Genomic DNA, 21857 nt, shown 5'->3' on the forward strand with positions numbered 1-21857 from the left:
AGAGCCTGTCTTATATCTCCAAAAAAGCAATGGGCTGAGAGAATCGCAGCCTTTAATTCAGGTTGTCGGCTGCTGTCCCCCTGAAGCCCCATTCAGAGCAAAATAAGATGCGTATGCACATCAGTAGAATGAAAGCAAAGTTGTTTTCAGAGGAGATCTGTGACCCTGGGCTGTCAAGGACAGCCTTGTACCTACTGTCCCTGGCTGGAAAAGCAGTGCTTTTACTGCAACACGTAAGAAAGAATCTAATGACTTACCTTTGTTTATACATTTAAGAACATTTTCCTGGGGTAGCTTTTTTTACCTTAGATACTGCTCAGTGGCTGTAAAGGGAGAGGTTAATGACACGGCCAGCTGCCTCAAGTGTGGAAATAAGCCGGTGTGCTTCTCAGGTGCATCTTGGGTTTCCTTCTGGCCCTTGGACATGCCCCTGTGCTCTCATGGCCAGCTCCAGAGTCCCTCCGGTCTCACGTAGCAATATCGCCTCCAGTTCCTCAAGGCTGGCATCCTTCTGATAAAGGCTTGTTCTCATCCTCTTGCTTGGTCCCAGGGCATGAGAATTGCACCCGCATCATTCCTCCTAACCATAAGGGGGGCTTCCAGACGTGAAATACAGGAGTGCAGGGCAGGAGGCTGAATTCTCCATGGGATAGAGGAAGAGGAAGACAATTAACGTGGGCTGGGGGCAGACAAGGTCTGTGTGACTGCAGCAAGACTGCAAGACTTTGACTTGCCTTGAAATGAAGCATGTTAAGCCAAAAGATGTGTCCCTGTTTCTAAGGTATTGCATGGGTTCCCAGTCAGGTTTCAGTCCCTGGTTAACAACCAAGCTAGCATCGCTTCTTCCAGGTGCCCTGCCAAGCCCTGAGGGTCTGGTATCTCTGTCCAGGCGGTGCTCAGCTGGGAGTGCTGGGAGGTGTCCGTGGCAGCTGCAGTTGTGGCTGTGCCAGGGGTGGAATAGGAGACCTGCAGAACTGAACATGGATTTCCAGGGCTCGAGTTCAAGGAAGAACAAACGGCACCAAAGACAGTGGCAGGACAGGATGGGGTAGACAATGGCTCAGGTATACACTCAGCTACCAAAAGCATGAGAAGCAAGTTTTAAACCATGCTCTGGGATATGCCACTGTGGGCATGGGCTCATAAATATAAGAGGAATTCACTCCCATCTGAAACTTGGACCAACACCTGCCATTACTAGCTGCTAGCAACCAGGTTATCAGCCTGTGTGTGTGTGCGTGTGATCAAGAAGAGCACTATGGCACTATGAGAACAGCCTGGGAGCTGGCGCAGGAGCTATTAGAAGGTGGAGGTACACATCAAGACATAATTACTCATGAAGCATGAGTGGTGACACATCGTCATGAGCTAATCCAAGTGTCTGACGTGGCAGTGGCACCACTGACCACTGGCCGCCCTGTTTGGTTCAATTCCCCTTTCTCTAGTGTGTTGCTGGGGTATCAGGATGACTTCGCAGCTCAGCTGTCACAGGAATTAAATGGCATCTGCATTGTTCTGTTCGTAAAATGTTCTCCCTTGCTGCCATGCAGCTGTTGTGCCTGTTTGATCTACGCTCTGGTGTCTCCCTAAGCCAGAGCAGTGCAGCCCTGTTGATGAAGGAAAGCAGAGGCAGAGGAGACTCGGGCTCTTTCTCCATTCCTTCATTGCCATTGACCAAAGTAGATGTGGAAGCTTTGGTGCTTACAGGGAGAACAGGAAGCACCTCTGTCAGCTCCTTCAGTGCTTTCCCCCACATCTGCCCGTGTCCGCACAGGCACCTCTCATCTTTCTGTGCCATTTCAGACCCCTCCATTGAGCTCCTTTCTGACACAAGACCCCTAACACCTTGGTTTCTGCACCAGCTGACTAGCTCAGCTGCTCACCTTGACCTAGAATTGCTGCCCACCTGTAGCACACAGTGAGCATGGTGCAGAGATGTTGGTATTAGGGGACGAGCAGGCCATGGGAGCAGAACTTACTGACCTGATGCTGCACCAGCTCGTTCACATGGCTTTGGATTAGAGCTAACTCCTGGGCAGTGTTGCTGGGCAGGTAAAACAGTTCAGACTGACACTGGTTCGTCTGTAGGTAGGTCCTAAAAATATTTCTGATGAGATCTAGTATATATATATTTAATATGAGAGCAGATCACCTGCTGTAGTAGGGCTTGATTCTGGGGTTGGATGGGAGGCCACTACAAATCAATGTCATTAGTGAGGAGTGTTAGGGTTAACTCTTCCCCACTAAGTTATTTTTTTGCATGCCTCTTACCCCAGACCATCCCAAATTATTGTTTCTCCTTTCTTTTTAATTCCCTGAAGAACCCTCGATACCCTTCAAGGAAAAACTGAAGGATCTTGAGGTTCGGGAGAAGGAATCTGCCACCTTCCAGTGCGAGGTACCTGTTCCTAGTACGGAGACGGCTTGGTTCAAGGAGGAAACCAAACTCCGGCAGAGCAAGAAATACAACATCGAGGAAGAGGGCACGTACCGCCGGCTCACCGTCCAGAACGTCACTGCAGACGATGATGCCGTCTATATCTGTGAGATGAAAGAAGGGAGCAGGACCATTGCAGAGCTGTCTGTCCAAGGTAAGGAAGAGCCTTACTATTTCAGATGGGCTAAGTCTCGCCTACTGAGCGCCAGATGCACGCGTGAGCCTCCAGACATGAGCTTATGAACCACATCCATCCCCTGCATGTATGTAGGGAAGAACATCCGACTCCCTTACAGTGAGAGGAGAGCCATGTGTGATGGGTCAGTGGGTCCCTGGGTCTCCTGCCAGGGTGCATCTGGGACATGGGGTCACAGAGCAGGGAGGGATTGTGTTTCTGCTCAAGACATGTCACCTGGTGGGGCCCTGTGCTTGAAGGGGCTTCCTAGAAGGCAAAGATCTTGAGCTGTAGCCCAGCATTGTAGACTTTCCTTAACATGATCCGAAGCAAAGGATGTGTCCCCTGGTGCTCTCACATCGGTCTTGTTGGGTGTCTGGCAGGCACGATGGTAAATCTGGTCTGAGAGTGGTGCTGATCACTCTGGGAAGTTGGCTTAGCAACGGTTCTACGGTCTGAGGTGTGGTGCAGGCTGTGGTCATCACCAGTTTGATTTCAGACTGGAAACCAGGTTCATGTTTCAGAGCCCTGACATCGGGAGCTGCTTTCTAGAGTTTGGAAGGCTGATGAGTAAGGGGTAAAATGTAGGTGTAGATCCATGTCCAAGTCCCCTGAGATTGGCGACTTAGGACAGAAATTAATGTAGGCATAGAGCTGGGTGCACTGTTGGTGTCTCACAACCAGTGGACGTGCTCATCAGAGACACAGGCATGTCTGCAGAAGGGGGGCCATCAGTTCTGAACTCACCGATTTGCTCACTTACCTGTGCAACTCCAGGACCTGCAGTTTTGATTTAGATACTGCTTACGCTGCTATCATTGACATGTTTTCTGTAGTGTGAGTTGCAGACCAGTAATAGCTACAGGCTCACACTTCTCCTGTCTTGTTTGAAGCCTGAGTTTACTCCCACTGAAAACAGAAGTTCTCCACTACACAAATTGGTGCAAGATAGCTGGGTGCTGTGCATCCTTGTGCATATTCCTTTTTGTGTCATTAGCAAAGTCTTAAGAGTTCATATGGGTGAAGGCAGAAGGGGTAATATAGCCCACAGACACCTGGGAGTTCAGACAGCCCTAACAGAAGGTGTACAGAAGGATGTCTAAGCCATTCAAACACTGTGAGCGTGTTTATCCCTGGTAGGACATCTGGTATTTGTGTTGTGCTGTGGTCCTCCAAAAAGCTCCATTATAGGAGGGTGACTGAGCCAGGTGGAGCTCTCAGGAGGGATAGGACGCAACATCTTACCGGGGGATCCCATTGCCAGCCTTGGGGGAGAATATTCGAGAGAGCAGGGTGGGATTGGGAGAGTGTGAGAGCTTGGCAGGATGCACAGCTCTGTGGCACTGCAGGGACAGGGACACCACCGAGGGCAGCAGGGAGCAGACACGCAGCCGAGCTTCAGAGAGGATGAGCAGAAAATGGGTATTGAATCCTCCTGATGCAACACGTCTGGTTTGTTTCATGAAACAGTTCAGCATCCCTTCAAATGAAGGGTCTCTAGGTGCTTTGCCTGACTTGAGGGCACTTCTGCCTGGCAGAGACTGTTCCTGGGCTACAGAAATTCACTGTCTCTCCATAGGGCTGGTCTTCAGACCTTTTTTACACATTACCCTGTGAATAGTTACATCCTCTAACTTTGATGTTATTCTTATAAGTCATAATCATGGTAGCTAGGAAAGGCCACAAGTAAGTGATTTAATTCCGTGTGAATTTCAAGGCTCACTCTAAAAAGAAATCCGAGGCTTTCAATGTATTTTCTGTTAAGTTAGGTGGCTGCTGTGTTTGGCCTCTTGGTTTTGTAACTTACTGGTCATTTAATGGAAGCAAAATCCTAAAGGCAGCCGAGCACCTGCCTGGTTTAAGACTGACCTACTTCAGCAGAGTGTTTGTGCAAATTCCCAGCATATGCAGGCAATAAAAGCCGTATCACTGACAAACTTGTTTGTGGCAAAGCCATGTTCCTTGTGTTTACCCAACAACAGATACTGCATGTGAGACTAGAAACATGAGCGACTGTAGTCAAATAAAATTGCTTTTCTCTCTTTGAAGGGCAAAATGAGTCCTTGGGATTATCTCTCCTGTATAACACAGAGCCTAGGGTTTCATTTAGGAATGCCTGTGTAGTGTCTGTAATGTTTCGATTAGGTGAGAGCTATTGGCTAGAACAGCTGTAGTCTGGGTGTTCTCGTGTTACGAGACACTTTAATATCTGCTGTTTGCTAATCATAATTACTTTCTTATTTAAAGGGAACATCATTAAAAAACTTCCACGAAAGACTGCAGTTTCCATAAACGATACAGCCATCTTCTGTGTGGAGCTGGACAACGAATGCCAGAACATCCGCTGGCTGAAAAACAAAGAGGAGGTGAAAGCCAGTGATCGAATCTCCATCACATGCTCCGGCAAGCAACACACCATGATCATCCGAGAGTGTACGATGGAAGACGCTGGCGAAATTGCCTTCTTGGCTGATGACAGCAGGACTTCTACCCGGTTCACTGTGACCAGTAAGTTCCCCTTTCTTTTATTTGGCCTCGGTGTTGTGTCTTCCCCAGCAAGCAGGTACTCTCGTGTTAGTACTGCTCTTACTGCCATGGTAAGTCGTGCGTTGTCCAAAGACAGTGGGAAGTTCGTTGCCTGCCAGAAAAGGCCAACAACCTGATGTTATGGAGAGGTTAAAAGAGAGAGAGAAAACACGTTTTGGGATAGAGCATGGCGCAAATGTGTCTCCCCCATACCATTCTCATTCCATACTGGAATGAATATAAAAATGACAACCGTGTAAAAAGTAGTGGTAAGGGATGTGTGATTTCCGCACCCTGGGAGGTGCTTAGGAAACAATTTGTAAGCTACGTGCATTATGGTCATCTTGCTTCATTATACACAGAGTGCTGTGGGTATTATGTCTGCAAGCTGACCATCATCTTCCAAAATCATTAGTTTATCTGAGGGGTATTTACGAGTTCTTGTTGCCACTTACTTCTCTCCCTCTCTTCAGTGAGTATATGGAGGGAAGTGTCAGCCAGCATTCAGTTCATTCCCTAAGTCGTGAATCTCCAGAGACATGAGGGTAGCTTGTGGGTATGCTGGCTCTTACAGGGAAGTAGATAGGTGTCCCAAATGTTTTTGGCAGTGTGTGAAGTTCATTTCCATTCTAGGAAGCAAAAACATCTGTGAAAGAACATCTACACACTCGCACACTAAACATTTCAGGGGCAGTCAAGCGGTCAACAAACTGGAAACATCTTACTTTGATTTTAGCTTCTTAAGCTGTTTGAAGTAAAATAAATAAATAAAAGAAAGAGCAGATACCTGCAAGAAAAAGGGAAAATATTTCCTCCTGAAAATGTAATTTCCTTCCTTTTGTGGGGCAACAGATATAATATGCAGGCTGGAGAACTCCTTCGGATGGCAAATCTGATTTGAGCAAGGGTCCCAAGCAGAGCAGAAGCAGCAGGTGCAGTGTAGTTGATAACAGACCTGAAATGAAATTTTGATGAAACTGCCTAATTTTATTAGGCAGGTGTTCATATTTTGGCACTGTGTTTCCCAGACGTGCGATTTTTGGCTCCACTGCAGTTCTAGTCTGCATGTGAACACCAACTCTACTCACCACTTGGGGAGAATAATACTTCTTGTCTCCCAAATATATAATACTTCTTGTCCTCCAAATTGCAGTTACTGAGTAGTAAAAAGAAATATTTAAATAGCAGTTTAAAACTTTTGTGTTATCTAAAGTGCTTGGGTCATTCTGATGCTATTAAGCTACATGTTTTAATGAGAAAAAAGGCATAAGCATCTTAGCATTGTGACATTTTCTAAGGTATTTGGGCAGCTGTAACATCCAACCAAGCATTGATGGGGATGACACTATTCAGTATGATTTCTGACTCTGCTGTTTAAATTATGAAGCAAGAGCTGATTCATGGAACAGAAAAAGTGAAGAAGTTGTCTTCCTGCAAGCAGGTATCTCTGAACAAATTATTACATTTCAGTTTCTGACGGTAAGGTCAGGAGATCCAGTTCCAGAGTCTAGTTTTCAGCTTAATGCTATACTAGCAGGACCTTTGGCATCTATCTCTGACCAGCAGCAACTGACAGGCTGGTAACAGTGCACCCCAAAACACTTATGTGTCTATTTATGTAATGAAGAAAAAGTGTATTGCGTTGAGATTTCCTATTTTTATGCTTTGTGCCTGTTTGATTACCTACTGGTAGAATCCTGTGTGCTGTGCTCACATCTTTTTCGATTAGCTGGATGAGATTGTTGTTGTGGATGAGATTGTTGTTAGCTGCTTAATACCATTCACCAGACAGACAATGTTTATATATTAGTTGCTCAGGATCAAGCGTTATTACTATGACTGTTTTACAGGTGGGTAAACTGAGGCAGAGAGCAGCTCAGATCTCCCAGACTTAAGTTTGTAGTCTAGGCTCATCACACAGGCTCCCTCTTTAGTCTTGAATACTTGAGAATCTGCAACATGCAGCTCATTGTCCCTGTCTCACACACCTTTAAGCTGGGATGTGTTGCTCCTGAGTGTGCTGTTCTCCATAGGATTGCAGTTTGGAGTCTGGATGGCTGACTTAAACCAGACAGCTAGCTTTTAAATGTCCAGAATTACGCAAAATTAATCCTTTACTGTGTCAGTAATCTGTAGCTAGAGCACATCAGCTAACGCCTAGCCTCTTGTCCATATCAGTGGAAGCACATAGTGATTAACTCTAGTAGGATTTTAGCCTTTTCTACAAGAGCAATAAGAGGGTGAACGTAAATCTTTGCTATGAAATTACCTGCAGGAATAAATCTGTCATATGTGACCTCAGGTACCACGAAATAGCCACATCTCCTTGGCTGTAGGGTCCCACGGTGGGACATGCCTTTTGCATCATTTACTTTCAAAGTTAATTCCCCATCCCCGAAAGCTGGCTCTGCACAGATTACTAAACCACACCTTTCCTGACAGAGGTCCCTACTGATGTCTATCCCTCTTGGGAGGGAAAATTTACAGAAGGCTGTCTGTGTGGCATGAAATTCAGAGGCAAGACAGATTCCCGGATGAAAGTGGCTGCAGAGAACACCGGCCCAGGCTGCCCCCAGCCCCATCCAGCCTGGCCTTGGGCACTGCCAGGGATAGGGCACCCACAGCTCCTCGGGGCAGCCTGGGCCAGGGCCTCACTTCCATCTGAGTGAAGAATTTCTTCCTTATATCTAATCCAAATCTCCCCTGTTTTAGTCTAAAGCCATTGCCCTTGTCCTATCAGTATCTGTCAGTGTAAAAAGTCTCTGTCCATTACTGTGCTCCTCCTTGACACATTGGTGCCTTGCCACAAACTGGTTCTCACAGGCACATTTGTGTTCTTGTCCGTGATTCCGAGGGGACTTGTTTGGTTGAAGTTCTGACAGCAGATGAATCCCAGTAGGCTGGTAGTATTATTGCAGGTCAATGCCCCGTTCAATGAATGACATGTAGTAGGCAGGTGGATGAGGGGTAAAATCACATTTATGTCCCTTTTATTTTTTTTTGGCTGGATTCACACTAGGAAAGTAGAACAGGAATTTGGTGCATACAATTCTGGACAACTTCTGATGTTTTATCCCTCATCTGAGTGTAAATAACATACTGAACCTTAGTCTGGTTTATTCAGCAGCTGTATAGGAGGTGGCATGGGTCTGTATCTAGCACTGAAGGCTTAAGCCTGTGAGTTGTTCATAGTAAACTCTTTGTGTAATGCAGCCTAAAAGGATCTTCCATCCATTCCCTGGATTTTCCACGTCACATTAAGGTTTTATGGAGGTTTATTAACCTAGGGTAGCCTTTAGACCACTGTAAGCTCTGGTTTTCTTCAGTGAGACACAGTGGCCTTTTCATGCCAACATTTGGAGTATCCATTCCTGGAGGTTTTGGAGTCCACATCCCTGGAATTACTTCAGAGATGTGTAGACGTGGCAGCAGGGGACATGGTTTAGTGACAGGACTCAGTAGGTCAGTTTGGTGGTTGAGCTTGATGATCTTGACGGTCTTTTGCAACCTAAATGATTCTATGATAAACTTCTTGCTGTTTTTCTTTCTGTGCAGCTCCCAAGAAACCACCCACACAACCCCCAGTTGACCCCGTGGTGAAAAATAAAACAGAAACCTCAGTGACGCTAGCATGGTCCCCTCCGAAGCTGGACCGCCCCATTCCAATCGATGGCTACGTAGTGGAACGCAAGAAACTAACTGGCTTTACCTGGGTGAGGTGCCACGAGTCTCATGTCCCTGTCCCTGAGTTCACGGTGAGCAATCTGGCAGAAGAAGCTGATTACCAGTTCCGAGTGTCTGCTGTCAACGCGCATGGACAGAGCCCGTATCTGGAATTCCCAGGGAGCTTGCACCTTGGTGAGCACAAAACCCCCAGAGAAATGGGTCAGCCTGTGCTGACCTGCCATATTGGTGTTCTAAAGACATTTCCCATGTCTTTGAGGAGTACAGAGCAGTAGCACACCAAAGCCTTTTTCCTTTGCTTGTAGCTCTTCTACCTCATTTCAGTGTCTGCCCATCGCTAAAGTGGTGCAGGTTGGGTTTCTGTGATAGAGCTGTGAATATGGTTATATTCCAGTATCTCACATCAGGCTCTGTGTGAGGCAGAGCTCTCTGTCGTGGATCTTCAGCCTGGAAGTGCTTCTTCCAGAGCTCGTGTGAAAGGAAAAATAAAGGTGTGCTTGTGATTTAATCTTCAGTTTATAAATGAGATACTGAGCTTGCATCTAAAGAATATTAATGTGATGATCATACGGTCCTAAAAACCAGGTTCCAATTGGTCTCTCTATAGTGTCAGAGTTACTATGAGAAATATGGGGATTTTACTTTATTTCTAGGGTACCAGTGTGCCACAGAATTATGTATAGTGGGATTGTCTCCTCCTTTTATTTGTTCTACTGAGCAATATCTACTTAGACCCTGATCACACTCTGTGTTGTTATTGTGTCATTCTTTTCCCTAGCTGACCACATATGCTGTTCTTCCCTAGAATATCTAAAAGTAATTAGTGGGTTGAGTGGCCTGCTGAAGATCCTTTTGAAATCTAAGAGTAATATTTTTATTGAAGAAATAGCACACTTGCTAGGGATCCTGGGTGGTTCAGGATGCTTAGCAAGTCTTATGTTTGTCATGCCTTTAAAGGCAGTAGGGAAAAAAAAAAAAGTAAAATATATTTGTCGTTCTATCTGTGCAGGAAACAGGACTTAATCTAGTGCTACAGGTCAGTTAACGGCAGACGTAGAAATCAAATCCCATTCACCCACTGTGCATTGCTTTCAGTACATGCAGGTTGTGTAAGTGTGTAGGATTTTATTCTCACATCTCATTTACCTTACTTTGTTCTTCAGAAGGACTGTTCTCCAGCATGGCAGTCTTGTGTCTTTTGGTCTCAGACATACAAGTTGTTCTTCTTTCCCAGAACCGGTCCTGGCTGTGAAAACCCCCTTGACAACCGCTGAAGCTGTACCTGGAGGGGACGCCATGTTCACTATTGACCTCACAAAAACGTGTTCTGGAACTTGGTACCTTAATGGTAAAGTCTTGCAGGAAAGTGAGACCTATATCATTAAGAGAACCCAAACTACTCACAACCTAATCATAAAGAATGTCACCAAGAACGACGATGGAGCAGAAGTGAAATTTGTTGCCAACAATGTTGATATGAGCACCAAGATGAGAGTGAGAGGTATTTACTTTGATCGTTGTCCTTTCTTCCAGTCAACGGACAGTTGCTGTGACCTGATAGTTAGAGGCCTGCACTGTGGCCTGGACTGTAGAAAATACCTGAAATTGCAGCATATGGACTAATGTGGGTCCTGGTAATGACCGAACCATGGTAGCACAGAGGGAGTCAGTATACCTGGCTGCTTGGTATCTGAACTAGACTGCTTAATGTCAGCTTGGGAGTTTCTGCAGCTCCCAACCATCAATCAGTATATTCAGTTACCAGATAAACTGCTGAATCCCTTTAAACTGGTAATTTCAGCTCCAGGTTTGGCTGGACTTTCTGACTGTAGTGGAATCATTTAAAAGTAAAGGAGCGTTAATGGCAATACTATCTGTATCTACCAGTATTGCATGGCAAAAGGTAATTAATAAAATATTTCTAAGAGAAGGAAGTGTTTGGCTTTGGGTGTAAATCTCTGCAGAAGCATGTTTAGAGTATTGTTAATCAGTAGAAAAATGTGCATTTTTTTCTCAGTGAATCTTTAAAAAAAAACAACAGAACACAAACATTAAATCTGAAATGGGAAGAAATTGTGAGGGCAGGAACAGGACCTAACACTTTTTCAAAGGTCTTGCAGCAGACACATATCAGGGACATGCTAACATGATATAACTTGAAATAATGAGGCCTTTGTTCCTGACAGGTGCTGCAGTGAGATTTACCAACAAGAGCAGAGATATAGAAAAGGTCTCTGCTCGGCTGCGTGAGGAAGCCAAACTTCAGGCTGAGCTTTCAGACATAGATGCTACTGTGAAGTGGATGAAGGATGGGAAAGAGCTCAAGGCCAGTGAAAAATATGAACTTCAAGCTGTGGGGAAGAGGCACATCCTGAAAATTTGCAACATTGCAACAGAGGATGCTGGAGTTTATCAGTGCATCTGTGAAGGGGATAAAATGGTCTTCCAGCTTTCAGTGAAAGGTATGTGACAGGGTTGCTTTGCATATGAATGGCCTGTTCATGCCCTATGCCAACAGAGTCTTCAAGGGACAGAAAGGGAGTGCTCCAGAGGTGGTAGCATGAGCTGCTGGAACCTCCAGTTAACTTCCCATTGACATCCAGTGTTGACAGTGTCTAAGATCCCAGAGTAGGAGAATTTAGGAGCGAATACAAGATGTAACACCATCTCAGTGATAAGAGCTATGTTTTCCCACAGATTGGCATCTTGAAATTATTCAGGGTTTATTTCTTGAGCTTTAAACTGTGGGTAGTGAAAAGCTGAAGAAATTCAGCCATGGAGGCAGGTCATGATGCCATCTCTGCCCTTTACTTGCTTATGTGACGTTGGCTAAGTCACTCAGGAGGTAGTTCAGCTCTGATTAAAGGTGAAGGGACCAAGGTAATCTTGGCACTGCTTTTAGGCAGTGTTTTTTTTTGTTTTGTTTTGTTTTTTCATCTGTATTCTGTCAGTACCCTGGCAAATAAGAACAGACATTTCCAGGGCATGGTCGAGTGGCTTGACTCATTGCTATTTGCAGGGTATTCAGATAGAGGGCTGTGTGGATGTGGTGGTTTTACCGTGCTAGGCAGTTGAACACCACAACCGCTCTCTCACTCCCCCTCCTCAGATGAGGAGGGGAAGAAGTAAAGGAAAGAACAACTCACGGGTTGAGATAAGGATGATTTAATTAAAGAGGGGAAAAATATATATATATATATATATAATTAAGGAAATATTATTACTAATTAAACAATTCAACTAAAGGGAAAAAAAGGGAAAGGGGAAAAGGGAGGGGGAAAGGGAATAACAAAACAAAACAAGTAAAGGCTATGTGGAAGTGCAGAGGAAAGAAATTACTCTCTACTTCCCACAAATGAGCGATGCTTGACCACGTCCTTGAAGCAGGGCCTCAACGCACGTAGCCGGTGTTCGGGAGGAGGACAGACGTTTTCGCAACGAGAGCCCACCCCTCCCCTCTTCTTCCTTTTTCCACCTTTTATTGCTGAGTGTGACATCATATGGTATGGAATATCCCTTTGGTTGGTTTAGGTCAGCTGCCCTGCTGATGTTTCTTTCTCACTTTTTGCCCACCCCCTAGGAGGGTCAGAGAGAGTCCTGATGCTGTGCCAGCACTTCTCAGCAGCAGACACAACACTGGTGTGATACCACTGCTGTTCTAGCTACAAGTGCAGAGCACAGCACTGTATGGGCTGCTGCAGGGAAAGTTAACATCCCAGCCAGACCCAGTACAGTGGAACAAACAGCAAAATATAATTTCCTTTATATCATAGAATCATAGAATATCCTGAGTTGGAAGGGAACCATAAGAATCACTGAGTCCATCTCTGGACTCCACACAGGGCAACCTACGAGTTAAACCATGTATCTAAGACCATTGCCTGAATGCTTCTTGAACTCAGGCAGGCTCGGTGCTGTGACAAGGGCAGCCTTTCCCAGTGCCCAGCCACCCTCTGGGTGCAGAACCTTTCCCTAACACTCAGCATGACTCTCCCCTGTCCCAGCTCCATGCCATTCCCTCGGGTCCTGTCACTGTCCCCAGAGAGCAGAGCTCAGCACCTGCCCCTCTGCTCCCCTTGTGAGGGAGCTGCAGGCTGCCATGAGGCCTCCCCTCAGCCTGCTCTGCTCTGGGCTGAACAAACCACTTATTAATTCTTCCTGTTTGACAGATTTGAACCAGTACAACTTTACAGCTGCCTGTTGTTCAGCTGTTCCGACCTTCATAGATGTTCTTTCCTTACTGCATGCCCCCTCTCTAGCTGGCAGGCCCAGCGACCACACAACCACCTTCAGAGAAAGGTGTGGAGTCCTGAAACTTTTCTTTAAAACCAGTGGAATGAAACTTTTGTCTCGCAGTCCTTCCCATCTGTGCAACCTTTTATGAACTAGTTCATAGGAGAGTTTTGTCTGCCTTGAATAGGATCAGAATTTGACTGAAAACGACCTGGTCCCCAGACCTTTCCTTATGAGTATCATCTGGGTGTCTGCTGAAGTTCTGAGTATAAAGCCTGACTCCAGGACAGTCTAGTGTGTTATCAGACATTGTTTGGGGTGTGTTCAGTAGCTATTTTGATTTAAACTGGCAAATTCACATTGTAGAGCCATTTGATTTCTTTGTTCAGTTTTGTAATCCGTCCCTAAGATACAGGAGAAATCAAGGAAAAGATGGGACGAAGAACAACCTAACTTTTTTGGTATTCTCTTAGGATAGCAACCAGAGGAGATGTAAAGATTTTTTTTTTTTTTTTTTTTTTTTTTTTTTTTATGGCAGTGATGCAAAATTTGAAAGAGGAAAAGACCTGTGAAGAGTTACAGGGGTTTTTACTTAGCTTTCATTCTGTCATTTAATACAGAGTAGTAAAGAGAGGGTTAAATTTTCCACCCTGATACCTGTTTTGCTCAAGGTTATAGGTCTGATCTCTGAGATCAGGGTGTTGGGCATTGGTTGCAATAAGTAAGAATCCTTTGTGTACTCCACAGAAAGATTTGCTGTTTTTGTCCTGAATCTTCAGGACTGCCTGCAGATTACAGTAATGCAAAGGCACCTCCTTCCCAGCAATGACTGCAATGAGTATGTATGAGGCTCCTCTCCATCATAATTCCGCTGGCTTGTCACACTCATTCATCTCTAGAAACAACAAAACCCTGGAGTAATATATTCATTTTGGCATTGGAAAACTTGCTTGGGTATGGAGGAGGAACTTCCTGTCTATGCTTGGCAGCTGTTCTTAATTTCGGTTTTCTTCCCTCTCTCTGCCCCTTTAGCATAATTGTTCACACTGGCAGATCTATCCACGGATTTAATTGAATTAGTTGATGGACATGTCTATGTCCTTTTCACTGTAATTGGACTACCAAATGAGTAATGAATGCTATTATTTTAAAATCTGTGTTGGTAAGCTGTGATTTAAATGTCTGCTGTTTGTAGCTTGATTACTGGAGAATCCGTTTTGATACATCTCATACTTGCAGCATGAGGCTCACAAAACTAGCTCCCGTGTCATGCTGTCCTACTATTTCACTTTCCAGCATCGCCACCTTTGATCTGTTCTTCCTGTAATTCAGAACAGCTAGCTGGTAAATCATTTGATTTGCAGGTCAGCTGTGTCTAGCACACGGGCATCACGCGGCTGCCGAGAGGCCTCTGTGGCAGGCTGCTGCCAGAGGTGTGCCACTTGCTGGGCCTGATGCCCAAAAAGCCCCGCTAGAAGGTGCACTTGCCATTTATCACTGCAGTCCCTACACTGCCGTGACACTTCACGTGCCAGACGTCCTCTGACACACGACCTCCTGCGTTGAAACAAACCTGGTGGATTCACCAGGTGGTGGATTCACCATCCCTGGAAGTCTTCAAAAGACGTTTAGATGTAGAGCTTAGGGATATGGTTTAGTCGGGACTGTTAGTGTTAGGTTAGAGGTTGGACTCGATGATCTTGAGGTCTCTTCCAACCTAGAAATTCTGTGATTCTGTGATTCTGTATTTACAGGATCTCAGAAACTTCAGTGTATGTCAGCTAGCTCTTGAGCTCCTAAAACACAGCCATTTGGTACAGATTGGTTTAATTAATATTATGTGTGCACATTCTTGAAATTACAGAAAGAAATGCATACATAATAAAGACTTTGATTTTAGTAGTTTTGGCAGCACCGTCCCAGAAATCGGACTTAATCGTTATGTGCTATTTTAAAATACTATGTTAACAAGAGGTTTGAAGATGAATTATATTATCTAGAGTAAAGTGGGACTGTGGCTTTAGGCTAACGTTTTTGGCTAGGGTAGTGGTGATTTTTTTGAATCTTTGCAGTCAGTGACTTGATTATTCCACTATGTATTAATAGATGCCAGATTCATTGTCTGTCTCCTGTGATTTGCTTGATTTCCAGGAAGGATTTTTTTTTTTTTAATTTCTGTCCTATGTGATATCTCCATGGATTTTTAATTTATTCTAACTTTATTTATCTAGATTACATTTTAACCTTTTTTGGAGTTGATTTCTTTACCAGGAGGTTACAATAGAATGATTGGATATCCTTCATTGCTTTCCTTCCAGTCTGCTCGTTTCAATTCTTTCCTCAGTTTTCCTATTTCAGACATTTTCTTAAAGCTCTGTTGCCTAGGACTTCTTCTCCCCTTGGCTCAGCCTCTGTATGTCCTCTGGCTTTTGGATGTATGATTATCTGGTATATGGTTTGTAAAGGCTGCAAATTTGGTTGCTTCTGAATTAGAATCTAGCGGCTATATCCATAATTATACATGGATATTTGGTCTTATGATAAATTAATACCTTATGTGCACATTTTCTAATGTTTATGCAATTATTTACCAACACTGTGTGTCCATATTTTGTTTCAGCACTTGCAAACTTCATAAACAAAGAGAAAACTGGAGGAGTTATCAGGGCCATCACTGGAAAACAGGCTGAATTTGTTTCTGAGACCTCTGAAGCCAACATCATGGTTAAGTGGTATAAAGATGGCAAAGAAATCACGGCGAGCAAGAAATTCACCATGGAAGATAAGGGGAAGCTGCATAAGCTTGTGGCTTCAGCTGTGACAAAAGAAGATGAGGGAACATACACATGCAAAATTGGAGATGACACTCTTATTTTTGATTTAAAAGTCTCAGGTAAGCTTGTGATGCAAGTATGGGATCAGAGTCTGTGTTAGGCACTCAAGACTTGATTCAAGTTACTTGTCTTGCCTTGTAGATTGCCAGGCCTTTGGACTAAGTTTGCACAGTACTATTTCAGAAAGTCTGACCTTACTGTAGTCCCTTTGCAAATCCACAGTACAGGCAAATAATATAACCATGCTGTTCTATGTTGAGGTCCACTCCAGGTTTTGCTAGGGTTGGAGTCCTGACTCGAACACTCCATGTGGTGAGCAGGCTGAGGGCCACGTCTGGGCTTTATGCTTTTACTTTAAGGATTGCCTCAGCATTTATATTGTCCTTGAACCTCCTGACTGAAGTGGCCGTAAAGTCTTTCCATGGAAGTCCTGTGTCCTCCTTTGACAAGTCGGAGCTTGGAGATTTGGAGAGCTAAGCAGCTCTTTTTGTTCCTAGAAGACATTGTGATCTCTGAGATGTCTCCCCGAGGTGCTGTAAGCCCAGCCATTAGTTCATGGCATGTGCCCATCTGCATAAAGCACATGCTCAAGCACGTGCTTCTCAGATCAAACTTAGAAGAGTAGTGCTTGTCACTGATGTGTTCCAGTTCAGGATGGAGCTGGAGTATAAAATAACACAAGAAATTATCTGTGAAATTGAATATCTGTGAAATTTTGCTGACTCAATTTGCATAGCATGGTGGGAAGCTTTCTCTTAAAAGTGGTTTTCTGGCGTGTGTCTTGAGCCTTTTCAACCCAGTCCTCAGTTACAAACTGAAACTCTAGTAAAAGCTTCTCATTGAGTATTTATGTGCTGCAGTAAATGCAATTTAAGAGAAGTAACAACTCCCTGCTTGTGATCTGTAGCAGTACATCTGAGTTACTGTGATGCTGTCCATCAGCTAACTTAAAAACTCAGCAGAGCTGATAGATCTAGAGCATCACTGGACTTGGGATTCCTAGAGGGTTTACTGAGCTAGAGGGCTTGCTTTCAGTTTCCAGGTGGTGTTTGCTCAAGTATTCTCTCTGCATTCTGCCTCCAGTTCTGCTTGCTGTTTTGCCAACAAACAAACAAAAACCAACCAACAAATAAAACAACAACCAACAAACAAACAAAAACCAGCATCGTATGCAAAGTATCTGCGTATCCCCATGAACTTTTTGATGAACAAGGAATGAGTTACAGCCTGTTAACAAAACCTTAGCTAGGGCAACTTCCACCTTGTTTCACGTCACCACAAAATGTTTCCAGGTTGTTAATAAGTACTAAACAATCCTGATATGGTCTTAGGAAAGTAATCTGCCTTTATGGTAATGAGTTACCCCAGTAGTTTTAAATAGCAGGACTCTGGAGGGGGTGTCCTTCCTCGCTCATCTAGTTTTAAAAGAACAGATCACTCCTGATGATTACAGTTTTTAATGAAATACTTGTTCCCTGATGCCACAAACTTGCCTGGCATGGATGTAGCATAGCAAGTGTCCTTGGTATATTCAGTGACTGAAAGCAACAGTTGCTGCTAGCAGAAACACAATACTGAGCCAAGATTGCTGGTAACTGACAGCCATCAGCTTGCTCTTCAGGCAGGGGCTGGCTTGATGGAACGAAGGGCATGAAATACCCGACGTGCTCATCAAACACTGCTTGTTAGCTTAGGGACAGGGTGTGTTGAGTAGGTTTGCTCACATTTTGTAAGCAAAGTGACTGTTTCCACTTAGTTAGTTGCCTTCATTTTAGCTTTAGAAATACAGAAAAATGATATATTAACACAGAAAACTGAATTGATTGAAAAGAAAAAATGATTGGAAAAAAAAGGCTGTCAGTAACTTGAGGGCATCTCAGCTTGATTTAAAAGATCAAAGATGGCAAAGATTTTCAAATTCCATGTATTCAACTAAAACACACTGAGTATTATTTGTATGAAATTACATGCTGAGACCCAATTCTACAACCATTTTACTTACAGAAAGAATCTCATTGAGTACAGTGAGGCTCAACATAATATTCTTATTTCTCTGTGTGTCTCATGCATGCACATGTATGTGAGTGTATGTATATGCATATGGAAGAATAGTTTATTCATACATATACATTTATAAAAGATTTATCAATACCCACCTCCCAGACTGGAAACCTTTGTGTACTAACTCTCTTAAAACTTGAGCAACGAGTTCCCCAGTACAAATAAATCTGCTGTATCTCAGTGGGAGGACTTTTCTGACTTGTAAAGACACCTTATTGCTGTGTCTGTCAATGCCCTGCCGTAGTTAAACCGAAGCAGTACCATGCACACATCTGTATGTTTATACCTCCAGAGATAAAACTTAATCACTCAAGTGTGACTAACAATGAAATAACAATCAGTTGTAACCGTATCTTAACGTTGTGCTGAATAAGCCTGAATCAAAGCGTAAACTGCTTTCTCCTTTTCTTTTCAGATGAAGCTGTTAATTTTGTCAACAAGCCCAAAACAACTCCGGAAATATCAGTCAGTCCTTCTGAAAACCTTGAGCTGGTGTGTGAGGTGTCGGCTGCAAGTGGAACTGTCGTATGGAAGAAGGATCAAACTGAGGTGAAGCAGGACCAGAGGACAACAATCATCTCTCAGGGGACACACCGCAAGCTCATCATCAAAAATGTAACACTGCAAGACCAAGGGAGCTATACCTGTGAAACAAAGAACGACAAAGCAACATTCCAAGTCAAAGTCAGAGGTGAGAAAATGCTCAAAATTCCAAGGAATACCCCATTTCAAATAATATCTGGCAGTTGGAGAATGATCTTACAGCCTCTCTGGGGTGAAATATTTCAGCTGTGGGACTTGATGAGCAGTCAAGTATCACATCAGCTTTTGTACATGCACTTTTACTAGTAATTGCAACAAATGCTGGGCAAGGAGGGTAACTTCTGCACCTCTCTCAGTCAGCTGGAGTGTCTGCAGAAACGATCCTGCAGAATTACAGTGCAAGGCCATAGCAGAGGTGCAGGGGTAAATAAAAAGGAATGGAGGTGGCGTTTGAAGACCTCTGATTAGATGGAGAATTGCTAAATTTAAGTGACCCAAATAAGGGTGAAAAAAACATGGGTGATTCCTAGATATGAGGGCTCTTCCCTTCTGATTCACTGGAAGCTGAGAGAGATACCAGAAGAGAAAAAGAGATGAGGGAGGAGGGTTCAGGCAGTGCGTATTGGTGCCTCAGGTCCAAATCTGTGCTCGAATATTTTCACATTGTCCCACAGTTCCCACACACCTGTCATTTCCCACCGGCAAAGCAGAGAAGGTGCTTCCCTGTCTTAATGGGCCGGCACTTGCTCTGTTAGAGGCAAGTACAGGGAAATAGGGAGAACTTGAATAAACACTGGAGAAGACTATTGCAAAAAAAATGTGTGACTATTGTGGTATTCTTGCAGAGAAAGATGTGTTTACAAACAAGGACAAGGTACAAAAGGAGGTGAAGGCTGCACTGACACAAAATGCCACGCTGGGCTGTGAGGTAGCCCAGGAGAAGACCGATGTGAAATGGTACAAGGAGGGGAAGCTGATCACCTCGAGCAAGAAGTTCAAGGTGGAGTCGGAGGGCAAATCTCGTCGGCTGGTGGTGAGTGAGGTGGAGAAGAAAGATGCTGGGGAGTACAGCTGTGAGGCTGCTGGCCAGAAGCTGACCTTCAAGATTGTTGTCACAGGTAGGAGAGATGTTGTTTCTCATCATGGAATGGCCATGAATCCCCTTTAGTACAGACCAGAATAAATTACTTTCTAGGCTCCCGGGACTGGGTAGCATAGATCTTCACTGAGGTGGTGACAGAGATCAGGCAATCAGCTGGTATGCATACACGGTCACACAGATGCCTATAGCTAGATGCCTTAATCTGTGACCTGAATCTCACTTAACCATCCTTGCTGTTTTCTGACTAGCTGGTAAAGAAAAAAACAAACAGTTATATGTTCTGCTGTGATTTATGGGGATAAAGGGTAAGGCCAGCTCCCAGCTCTGTAGGAAAATAGGTCTAGGAGCATGTTCAAGGAGACACTGAGAGTGAACAAGGCTTACATATGAGTACCAGTGGCAGATAAGATCAGATACCTACATGTGCATTACATTATGGAGCAAAAAGACAGATATCCTGTGCATCCATAGAGGTAGGAAGAACCTGAATTCCTAAGGCACTGGAACATTTTGCTCAGAAAAGTTGATTTGTTGCCCTCAGGCTGTACACAGGGTCATGTCCTGTCTGAGGTGTATCTCAACTGTGTGTGGGGACCATTCTAAAATGAAAGAGCTGTGTGAAACTTTCATAAGCAGGATTTTGTATTCAGTTGTGAAAACTATGGACAGCATGAACATACCTGCGCATTTTAAATCGGTTCTCTCACTCTATAGAAGTAGAAGACGGTTTTATCAACAAGGACAAAGTGCAGAAGGAGGTGAAAGCTGCACTGACACAAAATGCCACGCTGAGCTGCGAGGTGGCCCAGGAGAAGACCGATGTGAAATGGTACAAGGAGGGGAAGCTGATCACCTCGAGCAAGAAGTTCAAGGTGGAGTCGGAGGGCAAATCTCGTCAGCTGGTGGTGAATGAGGTGGAGAAGAAAGATGCTGGGGAGTACAGCTGTGAGGCTGCTGGCCAGAAGCTGACCTTCAAGATTGTTGTCACAGGTAGGAGAAACCCACCATTTTGGTTGATATTTCATTGCCTTTTCTTTGTGTCCTGGTGTTCCCTCCTGTTCTCTCAGTCCTAAAATACCATTAGCCTGCCTTTTGGTGTTGGCCAAAGCTACCATTTCAGTGAGCTTGTGTCGGACTTGGCAGGTCTGCTGATTACATGCAGATATCTTGTTATCAGCCACTCGGCTTCCTCTGTCTCCTTAGTGTCAGATACTGAATCTAAAGTTTTTGCTAGGGGACACTGTACTAAAGGACCTCTTCCAGTTTGGTATTCCTTCTCTTATTTTTGCTTTTCATTCACAAAAGTAATTGTTTTCTCCCCTCTTCATTTCATCCTTTTCTATGCACAACATCCTATCTACCAAAACAGAGAATTTCTTTGATTATTCCACTGTCTGGCTGTGCAAACAAATACTTGTACACTTCCTCATGACTCTGCCATGAAACAGTTGTGTGGATGCTGAACAGAAGTGGGTACAGATACATGCAACTTGAATTATGAGTTGTTTTTAACAACCTTTCATCTTTCCCTTGCCATTTCCTTCCTCATCAGCTGCCTTTGGGTACCTGAATGTGATTTATCCAGCTATGAGAACTGTGCAATACTGCTCTACCAATCAATATTGCAACAGTAGCATTTACAATGCCCTACCTTGTTGTGGCTGCATCAAGGTTTGGAAGTTGACAGTAGCATGTTGTCCTAAAAAAATTCAAGCAGATGCGCTGCACTTGTCTGTGGTCTGTTGAATCCAAAGGTGATGACTGTTCCTTCCAAGTTCTACATCTGTAATGACCAGTTGTGAGTCTAGTAATGTGTATTTCTATTTGCATTTTTTTTCTTTAGCAATGTGATTTGGAGTCTGAGGATTTAGCACAGAGGCAGTTCTCTTGCTCTAACTGCACTACAGATTTCTTTGGCATCGGTAAATCTTGTGAGAGAGCTAATACATTTTAACTTAGGCTCCAGACATCCATGGGCTTGTCAGATACATTCTGAGTGACTGTTTCTGAATCGGTTGATAAGAAGGGCCTATGTTTTGTTTTATTCCTAGTAGTTACACTCTAGTGTCTCTGCTCATAAGTCAGATGGCTCTCTGTTAACTATATGGTTTTTGTTTCATATTCTGAACTGATCAGAACAAGGAATCCCTTTCCTTTCCTTTCCTTTCCTTTCCTTTCCTTTCCTTTCCTTTCCTTTCCTTTCCTTTCCTTTCCTTTCCTTTCCCTTCCTTTCCCTTCCTTTCCCTTCCTTTCCCTTCCTTT

The 21857-nt window shown here is 44.1% G+C and overlaps 1 protein-coding gene across 7 annotated transcripts in view; it reads left to right on the top strand.

Moving 5' to 3' along the window:
• OBSCN (obscurin, cytoskeletal calmodulin and titin-interacting RhoGEF) overlaps positions 1-21857 on the top strand; it is a 182777-nt gene that overhangs the window by 14897 nt on the left and 146023 nt on the right. For all 7 annotated transcript variants that reach the window (XM_035317274.1, XM_035317267.1, XM_035317268.1 and 4 more), the window contains exons 3-11: positions 2322-2591; positions 4860-5120; positions 8694-8996; positions 10057-10323; positions 11009-11284; positions 15676-15948; positions 18366-18641; positions 19339-19611; positions 20310-20585. In XM_035317274.1, the coding sequence (XP_035173165.1) occupies positions 2322-2591; positions 4860-5120; positions 8694-8996; positions 10057-10323; positions 11009-11284; positions 15676-15948; positions 18366-18641; positions 19339-19611; positions 20310-20585 (2475 nt within the window). The remainder of the gene's footprint in view (positions 1-2321; positions 2592-4859; positions 5121-8693; positions 8997-10056; positions 10324-11008; positions 11285-15675; positions 15949-18365; positions 18642-19338; positions 19612-20309; positions 20586-21857) is intronic.

This window comes from Oxyura jamaicensis, chromosome 2 (genome assembly GCF_011077185.1).
Source record: "Oxyura jamaicensis isolate SHBP4307 breed ruddy duck chromosome 2, BPBGC_Ojam_1.0, whole genome shotgun sequence".
Taxonomy (NCBI): Eukaryota; Metazoa; Chordata; class Aves; order Anseriformes; family Anatidae; genus Oxyura; species Oxyura jamaicensis.